Genomic DNA, 25,127 nt, shown 5'->3' with positions numbered 1-25,127 from the left:
AGCTCTCCTTAGTCCTTCCGTTTGACCCACAATCCCTAGTGGTTGCAGGTGTTGCTTTTTTTCCTGTTAACTTCTCTCCCTCAATCCCCCCCACCCCCCCGCCAAACCCCCAACCCCCCTTCCCAGGCCGGCCTCCGGGAAGAAGGGAAACGTAGCATGAAGTCTACTCGAAGCACTGACCCTCAGCTCCCACGGGCTGCCGCAGAGCTGCAAGCGTGCCGCCGCCGCTCTCAGGTAAACTTCGGAGTGAGTTACCTGCACTTGGAGAAGGGCCTTACCTGAGCGCGCCTCTGCCAATGGCAGCTCACCTGAGGGAGCCCCGCAGCCAATCACCGCGCAGCTCGTCCCTCGGGCTTGTACCCTTTAGTGAAAGAATTCAGCTCCTTGCGAGAAAGTTACCTGTGGCCGCCCAAGTCCGCCACTTTGTGCTCCGTGGCTACCCACTGCCACGATCCGGGAGGACTCCGCGCCGCCCGGCCGCCTCCGAGCTCGGGCCCCATGTGAGGGGGGCCCCCCCTTATCCCACCTTTCCGGCTAGGTGAGGGCGCGAGCGGGCGAGCGAGCGAGAGTGGTGAGGGGGGACGGAAAAGCAGAATTACCTGTAGCTCTTGTTCTGCCATCTCGGGCGCTCTCACACACCTTCACCTGCACAGACTTGAAAGTCCAGTTTCACCAGAGGCTGAGGCTCCAGGAAAAGGGGAGCGAGTTCATTGGATCAAACATGTCACAAGAGTCGGACAAGTAAGTGGATCACACGCGCCGGCTGCTGCTACTACCACTTTGGGCTGATGGCAACTGGTTTGTTATGTTTTTTGGTTTTTGGTTTTTTTTTTTTTTTTTTTAGGTTGCTATTGTTGGTTTTTTTTTTTTCTTCTTTCTTTTTTCTTTTTCTTTTTGGTGTATCCAGACTTTTCCAGATTATGTTTCTACCCTGGTTAAGGGGAGACACCCTGCAAGAATATGAATGTTTAATACCCCCTTTGGGCCTTGATAGTAAAAGTAGGTTTTCCTCTTTCCTTCCTCCCTTACGAATGATCTCAGCCCCGGTCTCCCAGGACGAATCCTTGTATATTGGCAGAGGTTTTGGTAGAAGAGGGCGGGAGGCCTGTTATTCTCCCTCTCTTTTAGTTGCTCCCACCGCTTCAGGCTCTTAGGGCCATTTGGAAATTCAGCTGAGTTCCTTCGATTAGCCCAAAGGGCCTGCTAGAAAAGCGGGTCTTGGCGGCTATTGTGCGAGCGCAACAAAGAGCCTTTATCCTGAAGCAGAAACGGCCATCTTCCCGCACTGGGCCGGATGGTGTGCGTGTGCGCGCCCGCGTGTGCGCCCCCGACGGGAGGCGAGGCGCCGGGCGGCCCGGGTATCGGGGGCCGAGGGGGCCGCGGGGGCCGCCCCCACCGCCGTGCCCCCGCCCCCTCCCGCCCGCCCCCGAATGGCTTGGCCATCTTACGCAGGTGCGGGAGGACTGGACCTTTCGGGAACGAGGGGGATTGATTTGAGGCCCGAGTTTGCGCCACGGTCAGGCGCTACGGGGCGCCTGCAACTTATCGAGTCAGCCCCGCCCGGACAGCCTCCGCGGCCCCGCGAGCTCGCCGCCCTCCGAGGCCCGGCCGGCCCAGGCGCCCCGCTCCGGAGGCCGCCACCTCGGGCGTGGCTAGCGGGACGGAGCGAGTGCGCGGGGGCCTCCCTAGGCGACTCTCGCCTGAAAAGGCGGGGAGCCCGGCTTCCCGCGCCTCCTAAGGCCAGCCTGGGGGCGCGTGCGCCCCGTCCGGGACGGGAACTCTAGACGCGCCGGGGCTCGGCAGCCTGAGCCGCGGGGCGCCGGGCCGGGGTCCCGTCTCGTCCAGGCGGCCGCCCAGCAGGCCTGGCCCCCGCCTCCCGGCCGGCTTTGTGCTGCCAGGGGGAGGTGGGGCGGAGGGCGGGAGCGAGCGGGGGCCGGAGGTGGGTCCCGCGGCCCTGCCCGCGATTCGGTGGCGACGCTGCCTTCCCCCTCCAGGGGGGCGCGTCCTGGGCTGGGAACGGGCTGCGTCCTATCGGGAGTGCGTGGAGGCCACCTTTCCGCTTTTCCTGGTCGCTTTACCCCGGCGGTGCGGCCACCCCAGGGAGACCTTCCTCAGGGCGTTTCCGCGGGGGGGGGGGGGGTGCTGCCGGCGCCTCTCCTGGAGAAGTGGCCTGGGACCCGTCCCAAACCGAGGGACCCTGAGGGGGGCAGCGGGAATGCCTTGTGGACCTGTCCAGGGATGGAGGGGACCATCCTCAAAGTTAAACCCCGGGTAGGGTAGGTGTAGCTAACGTCACAGGCTATCATACTTAAGAAAAACTACCAGATACTAGTACCACTTTGCCCACTAATGAAAAATTAAGTGCGAGCTACACACCGGAGGGGAGGACCTAGTTACAATACAAACACGGGGCGAGGTCGGGAGCAGGGGTGGGACTGGGAAAGTGTGGGATTGCTTGAGTGTACCCCCGCTCCCACCCCAAATTCTCTCTGTAGCCTTTAAGAACTCACTACTCGAGTTTGAAAACTTCAGTAGCCAAAAGCCGAGATGGCAGCACGGTTTTTTTGTTTTGATCTTCGTGTCAAAAATGGTTGCAAATCTAGTGAATATTGGATAGGTCTTATTGTAATTCCTTAATTAAATCACACGATTAACATTCGGTTGCACCACTTCGTTTTGTGATACAACGGGACTCGAATTTAGAATGAAAACGGATTGGCTTTTATTTTAACCGATTGTACTTAGCACCAATGAAGATAATTTATTTAGTATTGAAAATAAGTTCTAATATAGTCAATATTGTGTTAACTTTGGTGACGGATTGTAACTAGATTTATTTTGCGGATCGTTTCGTGACCTATATAGACATCAAATCACTATGTTGTACACTTGAAAATAATATTTGAATGTGAATTATACTTCCATTAAAAATAAATTTAAAGAAAGAAAATAAGTTCGGAACACTAGCAATCTAGTTCACTGCGATACATTACCTAATTTTTATGGGTAATAACTATCTAGGGCTATGTATACTTACATTTAATGAAAGTAACTTTTATCTAGTGATGGTTTCCAAGACTTCATCTTGTTTCCTGGGAAAAGTAATACTAACAATACCCCAAAGAGACTGTTGAACCCCATTTACGTCTCTTTGCTTAGACTATGGAGAAATGCTTGAAATTAATAAATGATTTTTGGATCATTTTTGCAGATTCTAGCCTAGTTTTCTTAATGGCTGGCTGGCAGGGGTGGGCCCAGGTTTTATGAGCTTGAAGCTTATGCAATTGTGTTAGGTGGAGTAGGGGTGAGGGCTCTAAAAAAAAAAAAAAAAGAACATGTGAGACTGTTTCTGGAGCTTCCTGCCAGAGCAAATGGGAGTCCTGGAGCTTGAACTTTATCAACTTTTTGGTAAATCCCTGTAGGAGGCTTGTCTGTATTTTCTGGAACTAACCTAAAAGAATACACAAAGGACTTTTTTTTTCTATAAACCCATCAAAGTGTAGGCAAGCTTTTGGATAGCATACGAAGATAATTCCAGTTAGCAAGTCTGGACTGAAGTACCATCATCTTTTTTATAGTTGTGAACTTTTCAGATTGACACGATCTGCTTTTTATGTTCTGCAATGTTGATGCTATCGCTATTTAAAACAAAGTATTTTTAGGACAGTTTGTCTTTGTACATATTTAGAATTTTTCTACTCCCCCTTTCTAACATTTTATGAAGATTTATGATCTTTGTCAACAAGCATGTGTATTCTAGCAGCCCAATGATAGATTTAGAAACTCTTATTTTACTGCCAAAATATTCAGAATATATATATATATGATTTATTTGAAACTCACAGGTGTTTTTCATTACCTATATGTGTTTTCTGATTACCTACCATTTGCAACACATTCAGATAGGTATTATAGGAGAAGAAAAAGGCGTATAAAGTGGGCCATGTCCTCAAGGGACTTACACTCTAGCGGAAGATGAAACAGGAACAGATATTACATAAATCCCCCTTCTCCCAACCCATCCCGCTTTTGCCTTAGGACAATTACCTTTAGTCATTCTGTGTGTTTTATCTTAAGGAGTCCAGCCATTATTCTAGAAAGGAAAATGTCCAAAGTTATAGATACCTCATGTGGGTAGCATTTCAAGTAATGGGATGAAATATTTTAATTAATCTTTCTACTCTTTAGTTTTATAAATGGATATGTTTCCATGTAGCTATATAATTTTTTTTTCTTTTGGCCACGCCACACAGCTTGCGGGATCTTAGTTCCCCAACCAGGGATTGAACCCGGGCCACAGCAGTGAAAAAGCATGGAGTCCTAACCATTGGACCACCAGGGAGTTCCCTATATTATCTTTTAAGATCACCAGTACTGAGTTAATCATATCTTCCTCAAAGCAATAAAAATACCCACTCATTTATTCAACAAATAAATCTTGAGTGCCACTATATACTGAGCATTGATCCTGGCATTGAGATTCATTAGCAAATAGAACAAACTCCCTGCCATTGTGGTGCTACCATTGTAGTGCCAGGAAACAGTAAATCAGTAAAGAAGGAAATACATAACAAGTTAGATGATGATAAATGCTACAAAGGAAAGCAAAGCAGGCTAATGGGATTGAGAATAACGGGGAATTATTTTATATAAGGTGGTCAGGGATGGCCTCTCTGATGAGATGACCTTTGAGCAGAAACCTGAAGTGAGATCAAGCACTGAAGATACTTGGGATAAGAGTGTTACAGGCAGATGGATGAGCAAGTGCAAAGACCCTGAGGTGGGAGAGTACTTAGCATATTCTAGGATCAGAAAGGAGCCCAGTGTGGGTGAATCAGAGACTTAGAGTGACAGCGGTCCCATTAAGTAAACTAAGATAATCAATTCTCTACTTAATAGTCCAGATACTCGTACACTCAAAACCAGACAACATTATACTTATAAATGGTCCTGGCAGTCAAGAGGGGAGTAAATAAAGAATCAGCTAATAGTGTCAGTCTTGTTTCTTTCCCCAGGTATCACCAGTTTAATGGCTAGAGTCCAGCGTTCTCTTCCCTACAATGGATTAAATCTTGCACACTTCTTAATTTAGAGATGAAAAAAATGCACACATACTGGATGACCCCTGGGAATTAGAACTGAAGAAGAGGGACCAACATGGTGTTTGCTCTGACACTCATACCTGTCTAAACCTCTTAATTTAGCCTGCCACCCTTCCTAGCTATCTCAACCCTAAATTAGCCTCCAGTTTGCTCTTTTTTTCTCTCATCCGCATTCAATTTCTGCAAACTTGTATCCATCAGAAAACAGACTGGGCCACTGTGTTTGGAAGTGAGACATTGCAAACAGTGTGCTTTGGTTAGTTTTGCATCTTCAGTGAAATAAACTAATATACAGGCAAAATTAACTTACCTGAAAAATAAGAAAATGCTAGACAACAATATAGAAGTCTGGACTGATTGAAAAAAAAGGTTGAAGATAATTATGTATGTGCTTAGTAATAGGAATGTCCATAGGCATTCTTTAAGTCACTGCAACACACTCATCTGATTACAAAAATATATCACCTGAGGCACTTGGTAAAACTACACTCCCTGTGCCCCACCCCAGAGCTATGGAATCAGATTCTCCGGAGAGGGGCCGGGCATCTGCATTGGGTTACTTAGCAAAATAATGCTTTAAGTGAGTACTTTACATAATAAATTCAATTTATATATACCTTCTCAGGTGTATATCCAGCATATAAGTGAAATGAAACCTGTGGGTTTTATGTTCATTATGCTACTTCTGGATGAGCAGCTTCTGATATTTTAACTAGGGTTTAAGAGTTCTTAGGCCTTCTCTCAATATTGTTTACTTTCAATGTGTTGCTGAACTGTCCCTTCTGGAAGAATGGGATCCTTTTGACAAGTCATATATTTCCAGAGCTGCTAAACACCTGATTTGGAGTGATGTCACCCATGTGGCCTTCTGCCAGGCCCAAAGTTAAAAGGTCAAACTCAGATTTTAGGCTGGATCCCACTCACTAGGGAGCTGGGTTGGAGTTAGAAGGCCAACCTTGTCCTTCCATAGTTTTACATTAGAAGATAAAATTCATGTTCATTTTTCTGGGCACAGTTATTTCATTGAATTTAGATTCTATTTTGTAGCACAAAGTCAAAGATAACGAGTTCTGATCTGTACAATCTGATGCTGGTCCTTGGTGAAATATTTAATGGGATGATGGTTGCAGTCTCATTTCTAGGGCTAATGGTAGCTTTAAGTATTACCCTAACAAGATGGTACTAGGCTTTCTGTTGATCTGTAATTAGGTCCTGTTTTAAACCAACCGCAGAGACTAGGCCACCCAAATGGACCCAGGGCCATCTGATTTAAGGAGGATTAAAAGTAGTGAGGTGGATGGACCTAGAGTCTGTCATACAGAGTGAAGTAAGTCAGAAAGAGAAAAACAAATACCATATGCTAACACATATATATGGAATCTAAAAAAAAAAAAATGGTTCTGAAGAACCTAGGGGCAGGACAGGAATAAAGACGCAGACATAGAGAATAGACTTGAGGACACGGGGAGGGGGAAGGGTAAGCTGGGATGAAGTAAGAGAGTGGCATGGACATATATACACTACCAAATGTAAAATAGATAGCTAGTGGGAAGCAGCCGCATAGCACAGGGAGATCAGCTCGGTGCTTTGTGACCACCTAGAGGGGTGGGAGGGAGGGAGACGCAAGGGGGAAGAGATATGGGAACATATGTATATGTATAACTGATTCACTTTGTTATAAAGCAGAAACTAACACACCATTGTAAGGCAATTATACTCCAAAAAAGATGTTAAAAAAAAAAAAAGTAAGTGCTGGAGCAGTGATGAAGAGCTGTATCCAGCAATTTCTACTATACTCTGCAAAGTCAAACAGAGCATTTATACATATGGCCAAGTAAGTCAAACATACATAGAAACATTTATACAACACCACCACCCAAGAACCCCAAGAAGTATTTGTTTGAAATCTATAGATAATTTAAACAAGATTATTATTTTGATGTTAGGTTATTAAATCTAGTTTTTTTTTAAAGACTTAGGTAACTCAAGCAAATGCTTTGGTTCCTCTCTGTGACTTTGATACAACCAGACATACATTTCGGGTTAAAAAATAAACAATTTGGTTAAATTGTATTTTCCCTCTTATTTCGTCCTTAGTCTGAAACAACATTTTTTTCCCCTCTTTCCCTCCCTCCCTCCCTTCTTTCCCTCCTTGGTCTGTCTCCTGATGCCACTTTGCTGATTTTTTTCCCTCCCATATTACTTGATAGGAATTGACACGTGCACTTCCTCCATGCAGAGGTATCAATATGAATCTGATTTTAGGTGTTCTTTTAGTCAGTGAACTTTGCTGTGTTCTCTTAGCATTTATAACAGCAGTAACCCATTCTTGTTACCTGAGCCAAGAGTTAAGATGATGGCAGCAAGGGATGGCACCTTATCTAACTCAAGTCAACTGAGTTTAACCTTGGAAAATGTTTACTTTTAAGTTCTTCTTAGTATAAGGCAAGCCTTGTCCTAAATTAGTCCTCACTCATGATCCCTGGTATTCATTTTGGGGTGCAGGCACTCTCTTCCTTTTCAAAAGGTGTTCAAGGATTCCTGCTCAATTATAAAAAGTGAGGTCTAAGCTGAAACAGGGTAGTGATTGGCAAACTCGTCCAGGAAAAATTCCTTAGCGAGCAGCAACAGGCTGAATAGGAATTTCTGCTTTGGCCCAGGAGGATGAGTGGGTTGCTTAGTAACAACAACATACACCTGGGAGTCCCTCAGACAGCTTCACAGGTCTTCAAATTGAAGCCTCCGAAATTCAGATTCACTCCACCTGCCCTGCGTATTTCCATCCATTAGAGAAGTCCTGGCTCCTTGGTTCCATTTTATTTATCCATCCATCCATCCATCCATCCATCCATCCTCCATCACCAGAAAATTACATTTTATGCTGTAAGTCTTTTAATGGTCTGTGGTAGAAAGGACTGGGTTATAATGGGGGAAGTGGGATAGAAGCAAGGAAGTACTTCTTCTGGGATCTACCCCCAACTCCCACCCCCATTTATACTGGGAAGAGAATTAAGTGTTTTAGCTTGATGTGTTCTGGTGAGTAGCAGGATTAAAGTAATATTATTTTTAAAAACAGCACATTTTGATTTGCTATATAAAATGCCCACCAAGCACACATTTTTAGGGCTCTGTGGAAAGTACTTAAAAAGCTGATACATTTCAGGGGATTTCGATGTACATTTCGAGAATCTGTCGGGGTTATGGAGATTGACCGAGCATTTGAATGGGCATTCAGTGGAAAGCAATCGCTGCCTGTGGCGATGAAGAGCCTTATTTTACTTTGTAATGAACAGGGCAATGAACTTTGTGGGGAGCATTTTTAAAGTGATCTGACTTCACATTCACTCCCAAGGAAATGCTTCCTTTACAAGTGTGAATGCAGACACCCCCCAGAGCAGAAAGGGAAGCAAGATTCGCCTGTTGCTTCTTTTTATTTTGGCGCCAGCCTTTCGTCCAAATGCTGAATGTACGCGTATAACAAACACCCCAGGGCCAGAGTCTCTTTTTTAAGGCTTCTGAATTTAGATCGGGGTTTTAGAAAAGGGGGAAAGGTTGAAGTGAAGGGGAGAAGAATGGAGAAAAGAGAGGAAGAAAAAAGGAGCAGGGAGAAACTATGCTTTAGCCACTGTTGAGTTGCCAGCCTTTTCTCAGTAGTACGAGATCTGCCGTGCTCCGGCTGCAGAGCTGGGCTCTTGAGAGGATGACGTGTGCTGTTTGTCCTCCTGGCGGATTGATTCTGATTTTAACTTGATGCCTTGAATCCTAGATCTAGGACGAGCCTTACAGATCATACAGAGTCTGTGAGTAACCAAGAGTAGGATTTGGAGCTAAAAGTTTGATTTGAGGAAAAAAGTGCCTTACATTCTTTCTTGTGTGTTGCATACTGGCGTTGTATGAATTGAAAATCTGAGGTTTTGATTAATTAAAAAAATATACTCCGTTTTTTTGGTAGGGAGATTGAGAACAGGGGAGGCATTGCCTATTTGCTTCTTAAAATATGAACATGAGTATATGAAATACGTGGTTAAGATTCCGACAGCATTACTGTGAGTTAAAGTGGCCTTTCCTTCCCACACTCGCCCCAAATCATTGGTTTTAGTTCTCAGTTCAGTGAGCCTCAGAAAATAACTGCTTTCTGTACTTCTTGGATCTAACTTTTCAAAGCAGCAAGGAACAAAGGTAGCTTTTGCCTCTTTCCTGTATTGCCAATAAGATAATTAACATAAGATCAGAGGGTTTGTCTTTCGTTATTTTTCACCTGTAAAATGAAGTTGAACTAAATGATCTCTGAGGATAATCACCTGCTCCAGCATTCTGTGAGTCTCGTGTTCTCCCTTCCAGTGGGGTCTGGGCTGGTGGCGGCTCACAGAAGGATGATGTCAACAAGATAGGAGGGTACAGGGCACAGAGGGACCTGCTTCTCCTCCAGGCCTCCCTCAAATCATTTTATTTTAGCAAAATAAAAAGTGGTTTAAGATGACAAAGAAACAGACTTCTGGCAGGCGGGAGGAATTCGGAGGGCCACACGGAATTCAGAAGGGCATCTAGGCGCTAAGATCAATGGTTTACTTAGTGGACCCCCTCACAGCCTCACTGGGCTGGTAGATAAAGGTACAAGAAAATCAGATAAAAAGGGCTGGCAGGTACTCTGAGAACCCCCTTCCAGAACAGCACCCAGGAAGTGGTTTACTCTGCACAGGCTCGTAGAGTGAAAGAGAGGCAGTATTGGAATGGATGGAACATTGAATAAAATTTAGTAAAATGAAAACAGCAGCAAATGGGCCTTCTCTTTCCTCTTCCTGCCTTTTCCTCTTCTCCTCCTCTCCTCTCTCCCCTCCTCCTCTCTCTCCCCTCCTCCTCCCCCTTCTCCTCCTTCCTTCTTCCTTCCCCTCCCATGCCCCACTTCCAGATTCCTCCTCCTCTTAATAAAACATAATTCAGGGACACCTACCGTCAACCAATATTGCCAAGCCAATGGTTTCATAAGTGTTCAGAAAAGGTATTAAATAATATAAGAATAAGAATAGCACCTGCATTTTCACTTCGATTATAAGACAATATATACAGGGAACCCTGCTCAATGTTATGTGGCAGCCTGGATGGGAAGGGAGTTTGGGGGAGAATAGATACACGTATATGTATGGCTGAGTCGCTTTGCTCTGCACCTGAAACTATTACAACATTGTTAATCGGCTATACTCCAATATAAAATAAAAAGTTTAAAAAAAAGACAATATATGATTTCACTTCAGGGCACACAAATGACTATTCATGTAGGTCAGGAATAAAATCTCCTTCTCTGGTATCCTATTGTGTTATAAGATTTAGAAGTCTCTGAAGTCCATTTTCTCTGAAGCCAGTATTGGTACCAGGACAAAATGGATTGAAGCCCCTGGAAGGTTCTCAAGTGGAGGATTTTGTTAGGTTAGAAGAGCCTTTAAGTACATTTATGCTTCCTGTGCAGACCACGGTTTTTAGCTGCTTTGGAATCGTGGTGGCTACTTTTAAAACTGTCTATCTTACATAGTTTTGAAAACATTTTTAAAAAGGACAAACGTCTCAATAGAAATACGGTCCACAAACATGAGTAGACAGTTCACAAAAGCTACAAGTGATTAATATACATATAAAATAATATTCAGTTTATTAATAATCCAAGAAATACAGATTACAGAACAGGGAAGCTCAAGGTTTCCCTGTCAAATTGGCCAAGATTAAAAAAACTGGGTTTGGGTAAAATACATTTCTAGGAGGATTATACATTATTCCAAACTTTCTGGAAGACAGTTTAGCAAAACTGGTTGAAATGGGCCTACTTTCTGACACCTGAATTCCAGTTTTAGGGCTTTATCTTAAGGAAGTAATCAAGGATATTAATTGTAGGAATATTTTTTAAAGTGAAAAGTCAGGAAAGTTCTAAGTGCCCAGGTACAGAGGACTGGTTTAGTAAATCACAGTTCAGGGGCAAGCATTATAATTCAGATTATGGAAAAATATTTAATGACAGGAAAAATGTTCATGGTGTATTATGTTAGAAGGTTTACAGGCATAGAAAATAAATAAGAAACTATGATAATAAAACCACAATAGGTTAACAGTGGTTTGCTCTCTGCATGGAGAAATTATAGATGCTTTTGTCTCTTATTTGTTCTTCTCTGTATTCTAGTTTGCTGAAGTGAGCTTGTACTGTTCTTGTCATTAGAAAAATTTTAAGGTTATTTAAAAAAAAATAGTCATTTGGCCATGGAGATATTTAAAAATAACACACACATAGCCGAAATAAAATGGGAAAGCCTGCCTGCTTGCTTGTTCCTGGTAGAATTCATCTGTTCCCTCCCTCCTGATGCCACTCCGCTCTTCACGGCTGGTATGCCACGTGTGTCTTCTGCACTATGCCTCACTCACCTGTACACTTTTGGGTTAGTGTCTCAACAACCCTGTCTCTTTGGATTTGACCAATTATCAAGTCCACCTGTTTTTCAAAATAGTACACATAGGTGTGGGAGTTTCCAGCCTTTGTATAACTTGCAGCTGGGGGCGTGGGGGGTGAGGGGGCGGGGGGAGCGGTGGTGGTGACTAAGCAGAAGAGAAACCTTTTCATCCACTCAGTAGGCTGCATGCGCCTGCGCAGTTTCCCTTAGAGAAAATTCTCTGGAGGCGGGGCTGCCTTCCATGCCATCTCAGACCTCACCTGAGTGGGTGCTCTTGGGAACGACTCGGTGGTGGGTCCAGTTGTATTTAATCTTTTTTCAGGAATAGGGAGAGCCCGGAATATGACCTCCTTTAAAAACAAAAAGTAGTTGTAGGCACGGTTGAGTTGTTTTTTTTTTTTTAACAACAATTTATTTTTTCCATAACATAGACTTGCTTTTCCCTGGAGGGCCAAGCGTGTGAGTCATCTACCTGCTTCTACAAGCTGGTACATAGATCATGCTAGACGCGAGCTGGAGTCTTTTAGTTAAGCTGTGTGAGATTTTATCACTGGATTTCCTGCAGGCGTCTTTAATGGAAGCTTTGTCGCAAATGTGAAGTTATTTACTTATCAACCTATCCAAGGAGCATCCACCAGGGAACAAAAAGTACACGATATGAACTTGGAGGGAGAACGTGGCCTCCCAGAATCACTTAAGTTGCCAAAAATATGTCAGGGAAAAAACGGGGGAGGGGCGAGGTTTAAACAAAAAGGAAATGAACTTTGCTAATGTGAGCAAAACCAAAGCAACGTTAGGTTGTGGGAATCAACACAGAGTTTGTGATTATACTTTTTGGTTGTGGATTCAAAAGTGAAATTTGCAATTGTCCCCTTCTCTCCCACGTCTACCTGGCTTCCCCTCCCCCATACTTTTCTTCTCATTGTGCAGAAATTCATCAGATCTCAAATACTGTACCTTACATTTTCAAAAATCGTTATCGTTTTTGGTCGTTCAAAGTCTAAATAAAGGTACATATCCTTGTAGGGCTTGCGAGAAGGAGATTAGGAAGGGCTACAGTTTGTCTTTTTATCCTGTGTTTATCCAATTTCAGTAAACAGCCTGAAAGGTGTGGTTTATATTCAGCCACGCGAAACCACAAATTTGCTTTTTGAGTTTGCCCACAAATCTTGGGACACAGTTCATTTATCACTCCTAGTATCCTGAAGTTGAATTGGCGGGCAGTTGTACCTGTTTCTCTTCTCTTTTCCTCATTTAAAAGACCCACATCCTTTTTTGGGGTTCCTGATCCTTCCTAATTTACAATAAAATACCTATGTGGTCAATACCCAGGGCACATTTAATTACAAGTTGGGAGTTTTTCTCTTGCAACATAACCTACGGTTGGCCAGGTGAACCAAATTGAACATGATATTCTGAGATTTTGTTGTTGTTGTGCCAGATATTCCTGGAATATGGAAGAAATTGAAAATGTTTTTATGAATCTGAGATTTTTATTGTATTTACTGTTTGATGGATTAGTTTATAAATCACAGTTTTGAAGCATTTCTGAATGACCTACCTCACTGTTTTCAGTGCTATGCTGGAGGCTGACTTTTGCTGCAACTATTTTATGGTGCAGTTTTGCATTTGCAGTGTGTTTTCTTTTTTAAGCACCATTTCTTGGGGAGGCTTTTTTTCTGATTATGCAGATACTATAAGCTCATGAGAAAAAACTGGAAACTAGAGAAAGGTATATAGAAGAGAAGTCACTCATAATTCCAGGGCCCTAACACTTCATATATTTTCTTACAGTTATGAATGTGGTTATAAAAGAGTGTACAAATTGTAATCTCCCGTTTTTACATCATTCATGCCATTCTGCATTTTCTACTTAGTGCTTTATTATTGGCATTTTAGTAGTCTCTTAAGTATACTTCTACATAGCATTTAAAGACGAAATCTATCATCTCCTATTTTTTATGTTTAGGTTGTTTTGCTTTTTCATTATTATAAATCATGCTTGTACATAAATCTTTGTATGTCTGCTTATTACTTTAGAATAAGTTTCTGGAAGTATAAGAACAAAAGATAAATATTTTTAGGTTCTTGATTCATACTTTGAAAATGACTTCTAGATAGGTTGTAAAAATTTATGTTTTCTCCCAGCAGTGTTTGAGAGTGTCTTTCTCACATCTTGTCACCAGTCTATGAGATTTATAATTTTTTGGTCAATTTGAACAGCAAAGAAAGTATATTTTTGTTTTAAATTGCAGTCTGATAATTGATGAGGTTAAGCATTGTCTCAGATGTTTATTCGTCATTTAAGTTTCTTTTTTACCGAAGATCTTGTTTTTGCCTTGGCTACTACATACAGTTATTTTGCTGTGTCCTGGACGAGGGGACCTTGGGGTTGAGATTGAGCTATGCTTCCCTCTGGCCTCTGCCCGGGGAAAAGGGCACCTTACAACATCTGTACAAATGTACCATATGGGTTAGAAGTGGTCTGTTCTTAATTTTCACTCTTTTTCTTTTTTTTTTGAATTGGGATGCTGATATTTTTATTATTGATTTGTGAGAGCTTTTTACACACCTAAAATTATTAACTGTTTTGTCAAAATTCTGGCTATAGTTTCCTCAAGTTCTTGGTTATTTAGTTTCATGATTTAAAAAATATTCAGAGCTTTAGATTTTTAAAAAAATATTTTTTAAATATAAACTTATTTATTTATTTTTGGCTGCATTGGGTCTTCATTGCTGCACGTGGGCTTTCTCTAGTTGTGGCGAGTGGGGGCTACTCTTCGTTGCGGTGCGCGGGCTTCTCATTGCGGTGACTTCTCTTGTTGTGGAGCACGGGGTCTAGGCGCGCGGGCTTCAGTAGTTGTGGCTTGCGGGCTCTAGAGCGCAGGCTCAGTAGCTGTGGCACACGGGCTTAGTTGCTTCGCGGCACGTGGGATCTTCCCGGGCCAGGGCTCGAACCCTTGTCCCTTGCATTGGCAGGCGGATTCTTAACCACTACACCACCAGGGAAGTCCCAGAGCTTTAGACTTTTTGATGTCAAATATATTGTTCTTATGCGTGAGAGTACTTTCATTACTTTCAAATGTGGAAAGTTTGAGATCAACCTTTGCGGACTTAACTCATTAAAATTTTTTCCTTTATTTTAGCCTTATTTTTAAGGTTATTTAAAAGGCCCTTTTAAGACGATTAATTCATACTTAATTGTAAAAACATTAGAGAATACAACTACTCTCAAAACTACCACTCAAAGTTATAGTAACACTGCTAACACTCTGACATCTATATTTTTTACTTTTTTCTATGCCTGTACATATAAATATACTATGTATACAGAGATGAGATAGTAATTTATATACTGTTTAGTAACTTTTTTTTTTTTTTTTTTTTTTAAGATTCTTTTATTTATTTATTTATTTATTTATGGCTGTGTTGGGTCTTCGTTTCTGTGCGAAGGCTTTCTCTAGTTGCGGCAAGTGGGGGCCACTCTTCATCGCGGTGCACAGGCCTCTCATTATCGCGGCCTCTCTTGTTGCAGAGCACAGACTCCAGACGCGCAGGCTCAGTAGTTGTGGCTCACGGGCCTAGTTGCTCCGTGGCATGTGGGATCTTCCCAGACCAGGGCTCGAACCCGTGTCCCCTGCATTGGCAGGCAGATTCTCAACCACTGCGCCACCAGGGAAGCCCTAGTAACTTATTTTTTAAGTTAATATTGATCATAGCTTTTCATGGTGGTAAATATTTTTAATGGCCCATAGTTTTACATTGAATGGAAATGTCCAGATTAATTTAACCAGTTCCCTGTTGTACATTTAAATTTTTCATGTTTTTTACTATTGAAGTCAATATTTGAATGACTTATAGCTAAATCTTTACACACTTCTTAGTTTTGTCCTTGATATACATTCCAATGAATAGACATCCCTGATCAAAAGCCATCCTCTTTTTAAAGATATTTGGTTCATGTTTCCAAATTGCCATCCAAAACTCCTCTCCTCATTAACACTCCCTTCAACACTGTATCTGAGGGAGGATTTCACCTTCCTTCCCCAGCAATACATATTATCCTCTTTTTCTAAATTTTATTTTTTAATTTATATTTTATTTTATTCTATTTCATTTTAACTTTTTATTGGGGTATAGTTGTTTTACAATGTTGTGTTAGTTTCTACTGTACAGCAAAGTGAATCAGCCATATGTATACATATATCCCCTCTTTTATGGATTTCCTTCCCATTTAGGTCACCACAGAGCACTAAGCAGAGTTCCCTGTGCTATACAGCAGGTTCTCTCATTAGTCATCTGTTTTATACATATTAGTGTATATATGTCAATCCCAATCTCCCAATTCATCGCACCCCCCTTCCCCCCCTTGGTGTCCATACGTTTGCTCTCTACATCTGTGTCTCTATTTTTGCCTTGCAAACAGGTTCATCTGTACCATTTTTCTAGATTCCACATATATGTGTTAATATATGATGTTTGTTTTTCTCTTTCTGACTTACTTCACTTTGTATGACAGTATCTAGGTCCATCCACGTCTCTACAAATGACCCAGTCTTGTGCCTTTTTATGGCTGAGTAATGTTCCAACAATGTATCTGAGGGAGGATTTCACCTTCCTTCCCCAGCAATTCTTACTATCCTCTTTTTTTTAATTTATTTTTTTAAATTGAAGTATAGTTGATTTACAATGTTGTGTTAGTTTCAGGTGTGCAGCAAAGTGATTCAGTTTTATATATATTCAGTTATATATATATTCAGTTATATACTCAGATATATATATATAGATATATATATACTTTTTTCAGATTCTTTTCCCTTATAGGTTATTACAAAATATTGAGTATAGTTCCCTGTGCTATACAGTAGGTCCTTGTTCGTTTTCTATTTTATATATAGTAGTGTGTTTATGTTCTTCTTTTTAGTCTTTGCCAATTTGATAGGGTGAAATGGTAACTTGTTTTGAATTGCATTTCTTTCCATTTACTCAAATTGTATTTTCTCAGGAGAACTTTATGTTTTGTTTTGTTTTCTTAATGTATATATGTAGTATTTTGATATTTTAAAAGCTCTTCTTGGGGTTTTATAGAGAGTTCAGCGTTAGTAAAAAGAGTTTATCGGCAGAAGGCCCAGCCGTGGTCTCTTCTCTTGGTACAAGTCATTGCGTCTGAGAACTGTCTCTAATTCGCAGCTCCCATCCCTTGCCAATGAAAGCAGTGATCTAGGCCTTCACTCAGGCTCCTTAATCAAAGGCCACAAGTTCAGGGAACTTAGTCAAGGGATAGGGAGCCCATGTCTCCAAGCTGACTGGCGATGACTAAGCTCAGGATGAATACGTCCAAACAACAGATGAGTGGTCACCATACATACAAATCTCTTCCACTTCATGATTTATTGAGTGCCTACAGGCCAGGCACAGAGCCGGGCACCATGCCAGGCGCGGAGACCACAAAGATTAGACAGACTACTAGTTTAAGGTCTGAGAACCTTAAACAATATAATTAGAAAAAAACGTAATTTATTTTAAAAATGCACATTTACCTTTCATTCTTGAGGTAATTAGTTGTGGGAAAAGTGGAGGCAGGCAGGTCCAAAATCCTGTGAGTCTTCCAATTTTCTGCTTTATTTTGATTTGAAAAGATCTTCCACTATTTGTCATTTCTCAGGTTTGGTTAGGCTTGCATCCATTCCCCACCCCCCCTTTTTTTTTTTGGTCTATTATTAGTGGTTAAGAAACAGTTTGGTTGTTTATCTAAACAGTAGGGCTATTTAAAGTGGAGTCACTTTTCAAAGGTAAATCTCCAGGGCTCTGTAATTAGACTTTATATTAAAAACTTTTCTAGAGCTACGGGTGAAAACTTCTGTTTATGTACTCTGTCATATGTATGTTGCTTGTAGCGTTAAAGGTAACATCTGTGGAAACTGGGAATTTGTGGAAGTAATTTGGTACTTTTCTAAACTGAGATATAACATTAAAACATCTAGGACAATTAGAAATTTATTTTAAAAGCGTTGGTGACATTAGAGCCAGCTGCATTAATCAGGAACTCATTATCTGGTCTGTGAATTATCCAGGCTGTTTTCTTCTATCTTCCTCTTATAGTTAACCTTTTAGATATATAATTTTTTTTTCTGTACAGATCTAATAGAGAGGGCGTGAAAAGGAAAATTCAGCTTAATTAGTTTGGCTACTGATTAAAAGAAAAAAAAATCTAATTCCAGTAGAAGGTTGAACTCATTATTTTAAATACATTCTTTGATTATCTAGGATTTCACGTGATACGTGTTGCACCTTCTTCTATTTTTTCAAATGTTCTTGAAGCTGTAAAATTAAGGATTATTTGATTAGGAATTCTAGCATTTGCAAGCTATAAATAATGGCCTTCCCCATGAAACCTATAAAGCACTATGCCGATGAAGGGAAGTTTTTAAGTAATTGGTCATATTGCGTATTTTTCTCTTTTTTCCAACCTAACTTTATAACATAAATATTTGGCCATGATTTTATGATTTTTTCTAAATCTTTTAGTAGCTGCAGAGCATTATGTGCTGTGGATTTACTGTCATTGACTTACATTTAGGTTACATGTAGTTTGTTGCCATAGTTTTCACTATTATAAAATCATACTTTTATAAAATCTTCAGACATAAAATCTTTCAAGATTTTAGATTATTTCCTAGAATAAGTTTCTACAAGTGGAATTTACTGGATTCAAATGAACAAATATTAAAAAAATATTTCATTACACAAAAACTGTAAATAAATTTAGGGAGAAAAAAATAAACGCCCCTTTTATATTTATCTCCTACCATTTTCAACAGAATTTTGACAGTTTGTTGGATAGCCTTCTAGATGTGTTTCTAGGCATTATATCCCATATGAATGTGTATGTGTTTGAGAATCTACCAAATTTTCACAAATAAATTATTTTATATATTGTTTTATGATTTTGACTGTTCTATGTCAATAACACCAAATCACCTTTTTGGTTGCACAGTATTCCGCAGTATGAACATACGAGTGACTAAAGGATAAATTCATAGAAGTGGAACTTCTGGGGCAAAGGTTTTGCATATTGAAATCTTAGATTGTTCTCCAAAAATGCTACTTTAATTTATACGCCAATCAATAACGTTAGAATATGCTCATTTCTGCCTACCCTCAATCAATGGATCTTATCAGTCTTCAAAGTTTTTGCTAACACAAAAAATTAGTCTCATAATTTACATTTCTTGAATTCTTTTCACATATTTAAAAGCTGTTATATTTTTCCCCACTGTGGACTGTTAATGTTCTTTGCCTATTTTTCTATTTTGTTGTTGGCTTTTAAAAAACAAGGTTTTATTGAGGTATAATTGACACACAAAGAATTGCATGTATTTAATAATGTGTCCAATCAAAGAGTTTGTACATGTGCAAACACCTGTGATACCATCACCACAATCAATATAATAGACATATCCAGCACATCTCAGAGTTTCCTTGTGTCCCTTTGTGTGTGTGTGTGTGTGTGTGTGTGTGTGTTAAGAACATAACATGAGATTTACCTTCTTAACAAATTTTGAAGTGCACAGCAGATCTCCAGAGCTTATTCATCTAACATAACTGAAAGTTTAAACCCATGTATAACAACTCCCCATTTTGCTCTCCCTGCAGTTGCTGGCAACCACTATTATATTCTCTCCTGTGTGAATGAGTTTGACTACTTCAGATACCTCACAGAAGTGGAGTCATGCAGTATTTGTCTTTCTGAGTCTGGCTTTTTTCACTTAGCATAATGTCCTCCAGGTTCATCCATGTTGTTGAAAATAGGAGGATTTCCTTCTTTTTTTAAGGCCGAATAATATTCCACATTTTATATATACTACATTTCCTTTCTCTGTTCATCTGTCAATGGACGCTTGGGCTGTTTCATATCTTGGCTGTTGTGAATAGTGCTGCAGTGGACGTGGGAGTGCAGATATCTCTCCAGGATCCTGATTTCAATTCTTTTGGATATACACCCAGAAGTGGAGTTGCTGGATCATGTGGTGTTCTTGGTCTTTCCCTGATGAATTTTAAGAGTTGTGTTTGTACTGAGAGGTTAGCCTGTTGTCTACCAGTTTGTTGTCATTTGACTATGTTGTGTTTTTGCTCTGCAGAGGTTTTTAAAATTTAGGTAGCCAAATTCATCTGTTTTATTAAATGGCTTCTAGATATTATGCCTTGCTTAGGAAGGCTTTCTCTGTTCTAAAGTTACAAACAACCCCTATCCCAATACTGACTTCTCCCCAGTTTTATTCTATCATTCTATGACTTATCATTTCACATTTCCATTGAAAACTTTGATCCACCTAGAATTTATTTGATGAAGAAATGAGGTAGGATCCTTACTTAATTGTTTTTCTAGATAGCTCCCCTGTTTTGCCCATAGTGTTTATTGAATAATACTGTTCATACTATAATAATATTTCCCCCACTTGTTAAAAATTCAGCCTTTATCACATATTAAATATCTGTGTATATTTGGGACTATTTCTTAGGTCTTTATTCCATTACATTGATCTACCTATTTATGCTTCAGGAGTAGCTAACTACCTATTTATTTATCTTTACAAAATGTTTGAATAATATCTGAAAACACTGTGCCATCTCATTACTCTTCTTTTAAAGAATCTTCCTGGTTATTTTTGCATTTTTTTTAAATATAAACTTTAGAATCAGCTTCTGTAATTCTCAAGAAATCCTGATTTGAGGGTGGGGAGGAAGGGAGGGAATACATTAAATTTTATGGGTAACTTTGGTATAGAGTTGATATATTAATATTGTGTCTTCCTATTTAAGAACAGAGTTCTATGTTTTGCTCTATTTATTTAAATCTTTGATGTTCCTCAGTATCATTAAAACATTTTCTTCATATAGATATTGCACTTTTATTGTTAAGTTTATTGAAAAAATTTGTTTACTCAAAAGTAGGTTATCTTTTTGGTACTATTTTAAGTGGGGTCTTTTCTTTTTTATATGTTTTAGCTAGTTTTTTTAATTAGAAAAGTTATTTTAAAATATTATTTTGTATCCAGCCATCTTACATTATTTCCTTTTTTTTTGGTAATAGTTGTTCAGCTGATTCTCTTGGGTATCAATCATGGTGTCATATTGTGTGCAAATGCTATTTATTCATCTCTACCAGTTTTTGTACCTTTTATTTCCTTCTCATCTCTAAGTGTATCAGCCTATCACTGTAGAACAATGTTAGCTAATACTACTAGGTGTGAGAGTAGACGCCCTTGTCTGATGTCCTTAGGATTTCAGCATTAAATATGATCTGGTCTTTGAAAAGCTTTTGGTTTTATATGATCTTCTATCTGACCACCCAACTGAACTCCTCTGTTCTAGTATCTATCTAGCCATTCATCTTCCCTTCCTCTCTCTCTCTTTTACTGAATCTCAAATTGTCCAGTAATTATGTTGTCTACAAATAATGATTATTTTTTTCCTCCTTTCTAGTTTTTAGATTTCTTAGATTGTTCTCTTTTATTACATTGCTCAAGATGTCAAGTACAATATTGAAAAGTCAGATGGCAGAGGACGTTCTGTAAAGGAAGTGGTTTTAAAGTCTCACTTTTAAGAGTGATGGTACTTTAGGTTTCTTGGCTATCAAGCATGATTTTCATTTTGGATATTTTTCTTTTTTATTCTCTTTGTTTTTAATCTCTAGCTGGGTTGCTTTTTTTTTTTTTTTTTTTTTTAATTTTATTTATTTATTTATTTATTTATTTATGGCTGTGTTGGGTCTTCGTTTCTGTGCGAGGGCTTTCTCTAGTTGCGGCAAGCAGGGGCCACTCTTCATCATGGTGCGCGGGCCCCTCACTATCGTGGCCTCTCCCGTTGTGGAGCACAGGCTCCAGACGCGCAGGCTCAGCAATTGTGGCTCACGGGCTTAGTCGCTCCGCGGCATGTGGGTCTTCCCAGACCAGGGCTCGAACCCGTGTCCCCTGCATTGGCAGGCAGATTCTCAACCACTGCGCCACCAGGGAAGCCCCTGGGTTGCTTTTTAAAAAACAATTTATTGGAGTATAGTTGATTTACAATGTTGTGTTAGTTTCAGGTGTACAGCAAAGTGAATCAGTTATACATATACATATTTCCACTCTTTTTTTTTTTTAGATTTTTTCCCTATATAGGCCATTTTTTATTCTCTTAATGTAATGATATTCATAAATAAATTTACTAATTTATTTTCAGAGCAGTCTTGTATTCCTGGGATAAGCCTTGTGTGGTCATGCTGTAAAAACTTGTCAATAGATTCAGTTCATCAATATTATTTTGAGGCTTTTATATCTATATTCATCCCAATCCCACTGATTACTGGCAACATGACTTTTTGTAAGTTAATCCTTTGTGCCATGGTTTCTCCTCTATAAAACAGGGAAAATACTAAGAGATCTTGCCTCCTAGCATTGGGGTGAGGTATGTAACTTTTATAACAGTCTGTGGTACATAGTAAACACCCAATAAATGTTAGATATCATTATTATTGTCATTGTAACTGACCCTGGTCTCTTGTTTCCTGGGGTTTGTGTGTGTGGGTGCAGGTACGTGGATGAGTGCTATCTTTGTTGTGTTTTGATATCCATGTTATGCTAGCTGATTAGAATGAGTTAGGAAACTTTCCAAGTCTTATTACGCTCTGCAATAATTCAAACAATGTTGGAATAATCTATTCCTTAAAGGTTGCCTGGGCCCAGTGAATGTCCTTGACTAAACTTTCAGTTTCTTCTATGCTTCCTTTGTCTCTTCAGGCCTTCTATTCCAGGCCAAGTTTGAGCATTTATATTTTCCAGGAAATCATCAGTTTCAGATCTCCTTTTATCAATGGTTACGTCTTCTCACTCTTTCTTAGTCTGATTTTACCTCTCCTACCGTCACCTTCACTCCAGCCCCACCCTTACACACACACACACACACACACACACACACACACACTCATGCACATATTCACACACTGAGGACAGTTCATCACTGCCTTTATGAATATTTCACTAGAAAAACTGGGCCACAGTGAACAGATTGGTGCAGTGATTCCTAAGCTTGTCTCAGTTTAGGTATTAAATCTATGTAAGACTATGTGTTTGTTCAAATCCTCCAAGAAGCTGTCACCAAGATGAGTTTAAACAAGCGAGGGTTCTGTTAGGGGAATGTCTGTGTGAGGGAGTGTGGGGAGGGGGCTGGGTGAGCAGCCCCAGGCCCTGAGGCCAGTCTGACTCCTCGTGCAGGAGAGAGGAGGTGAGATTGGGTGGAAGCCTCTCGCTTGCCCAGCAGTGTACGGAAGCTCCTCGGAGCCTTGGGGTCTTCTACTTTGTGCCACCAGAGGGGTTGTGCGCCTGCCTCAGCCCTCCAGGCTGAGTTCAGTTATTGGCTATAGGGGTGGTGTAGGGAGGCCTGGTTTCAGCGGCTGCTGGGCCCTTGTCAGTTCTCCGCCTGCTGCTGCTGGAGATCTGCCGGACAAGCTTCCTGACAGTGAGAGCTTTCGACCAATGGCATGAATAGCTTTGTAGGATAGTGACTTCTTACTGGCAGACTTTAGGCAGAAGGATGTTGGGCGCAGGGAGGTGTTTACATCTGAGGGAGCAAGTCTCAACCTTTGAGTACCATTTCTGCCCTCCTCCCCCTCCTCCCCACCCCGTCCTTTCCTCTCTCTTCTTCTCTCCTTCTCCACCCCCTGCTCCTCCTCTTCCTACCGTCTCCCCCTCCTCTTTCCTCTTTCCCTCTTCCTCCCTCTGTCTCTCCATACACACACTTACGTATGTGGTTGGGATGTGTGTAATCACTCTTCCTACTTCATGAGCTTTGTTTACAAATTAAAAAAATCTCTTTTTAATCCTGAAATTCAGCAGTCCAACACCCCGCCCCCTCCCTCTCCCTTTCCTAGGGTCCTGTCTCTTCATTAAGTTCATGAATATAGTGACTTACTTAGGTCAAGGTTTCAGTCTTGGTTACAAGAAAAAGAATAGGAAATAATATTATTTTCACAGGAAAATGATCCTGTGAGATCAGGCCAGGGAGCCTTGATCTCTCCTGCACTTTCTGCTTTTGTGGTCCTTTGGAGTTGCTGTTGAAAACCAAGGCATGTTGTTTGCTGGTCACTAAATATTCAGGTTACACGCGAGGCAGTTTGTGTTCTCAGACACGACCTCTTTTCCCCCCATGCGTGCCCATAGTGCTAGAGGCTGGGACACGAGGATTTCCAGCATCTGGCAGGTAGGGCGCTCAGGAAGGCCTGGTGATTGCATCCAAGGCATCAGCCTGAACAACCTCTGTCCTTTGGGTGAGGCTCCCACTAGAAACTCCTGGTATCACTTGCCAGCTGACTGGCATTGGCGCTGCAGTCTACTAGAGACGGCTTAATACTATTGAACCTTAAAATGACGTTACTAGCTAATATAGGTATTATGCTTATTGAGCCATGGTACTACTCTAAGCACTTTACATGTATGAACTCAGTTATTTCTCAGTCAAACCTCTGAGGGTTGATGAGCAAACGGGGGCACAGAGAGGTTAAGTGATCTGCCCAGGGTCCCAGAGATGACAGGCAGCAGAGCTGGGGTTGGAACCCCTGTGGTCGGGTGACCCCATCTGAATTTAGTCATCATGCTTCCTTGCCTCTTGAAAGGGAACAGATAGTGGTCCTGACCTCCTTCTCAGGAGATTCCTTGCCTACTTGCTCTCGCCAGATGCTTGGTAGTTTAGTGGGTGAAACTGGCAATCATGAGCTGCCTTTGGGCTGCAGATATGTTTCATAGGACCCACATAGCATTTGCTTAACACTTATATTGTATTTTTATCAAAGAAATGTATTTAGTTTAAAATGTCAAATAATACTAAAAGGGCTTGAGAAAAATAGTGGTTTCCTGAGACCCGCTCTGCTCCCTGGTTTCTGGTCTCCAGAGGCAGCTATGCTCCACTCTTTGCTTTAGTACTTAGCCCCATACGTCTCAGTAATAAATACTTCCATTTCTCCATCTATCCATTTAAGGTATTATCTATTGACTTCCAACCATGAAGATAAAGATTTTTTTTCTTTTGCTAACCAAAATAAAAAAGAGTTATTAATTCTTGTGTATCTGAAGCATGGAAAAAAAAAAAAAGAGAGAGAGAGAGAGAGAGAAAAGGAAAGAAAAAGAAAAAAGGAAACTACCCTTCTCATATTTCAGCCCCAGGTCCAGGGCAAGGCGTTAACCCCACAGGCAGTGTAGGCCCAGGGGCCAAGTCAGTCCTGGGCAGGGCTCCGGACCAGCCCGTGCTTGGGCTCTTAGGCTTGGCTGGCAGGTTGTCTGCCTCAGTTTGGGGAGCCCAGACCTCGGACTAGGTGGGGGGGTCAGGGTCAAAGGTCTGGGCCACTCAATTCTGGTGCTCTGGCTAAGGCAGCCGGAGGTCAGTGTTCAGATGTGGGAGCCAGAGCCACTGGGTTCTGTGGTCCACCGGATAGCGCCACAGGCAGGAGTCTGGGTTACTGAATCCTAGGCTGCGATCCAGAGGGCGCTAGCCCCCCGGGTACCGGTGCTCCGTCAGGGTCCAGGCCGCCCGGCTCCGGAGCTCCTCAGCAGGGGCGGCC

The 25,127-nt window shown here is 41.2% G+C and overlaps 1 protein-coding gene across 3 annotated transcripts in view; it reads left to right on the top strand.

Annotated features, from left to right (window-relative positions):
• Positions 1 to 337: 337 nt before the first annotated feature.
• GRHL2 (grainyhead like transcription factor 2) overlaps positions 338 to 25,127 on the top strand; it is a 167,665-nt gene continuing 142,875 nt past the window's right edge. For 2 of the 3 annotated variants that reach the window (XM_059902276.1, XM_059902275.1), the window contains exon 1: positions 449 to 741. In XM_059902276.1, coding sequence (XP_059758259.1) covers positions 722 to 741 — 20 coding nt within the window. In that variant the 5' untranslated portion in view covers positions 449 to 721. Of the gene's footprint in view, positions 742 to 25,127 lie in introns of all 3 variants that reach the window. The other variant, XM_059902277.1, reaches the window with a different exon arrangement.

This window comes from Balaenoptera ricei, chromosome 17 (assembly GCF_028023285.1).
Source record: "Balaenoptera ricei isolate mBalRic1 chromosome 17, mBalRic1.hap2, whole genome shotgun sequence".
NCBI lineage: Eukaryota > Metazoa > Chordata > Mammalia > Artiodactyla > Balaenopteridae > Balaenoptera > Balaenoptera ricei.
This window is presented reverse-complemented; position numbering and strand designations above follow the sequence as displayed.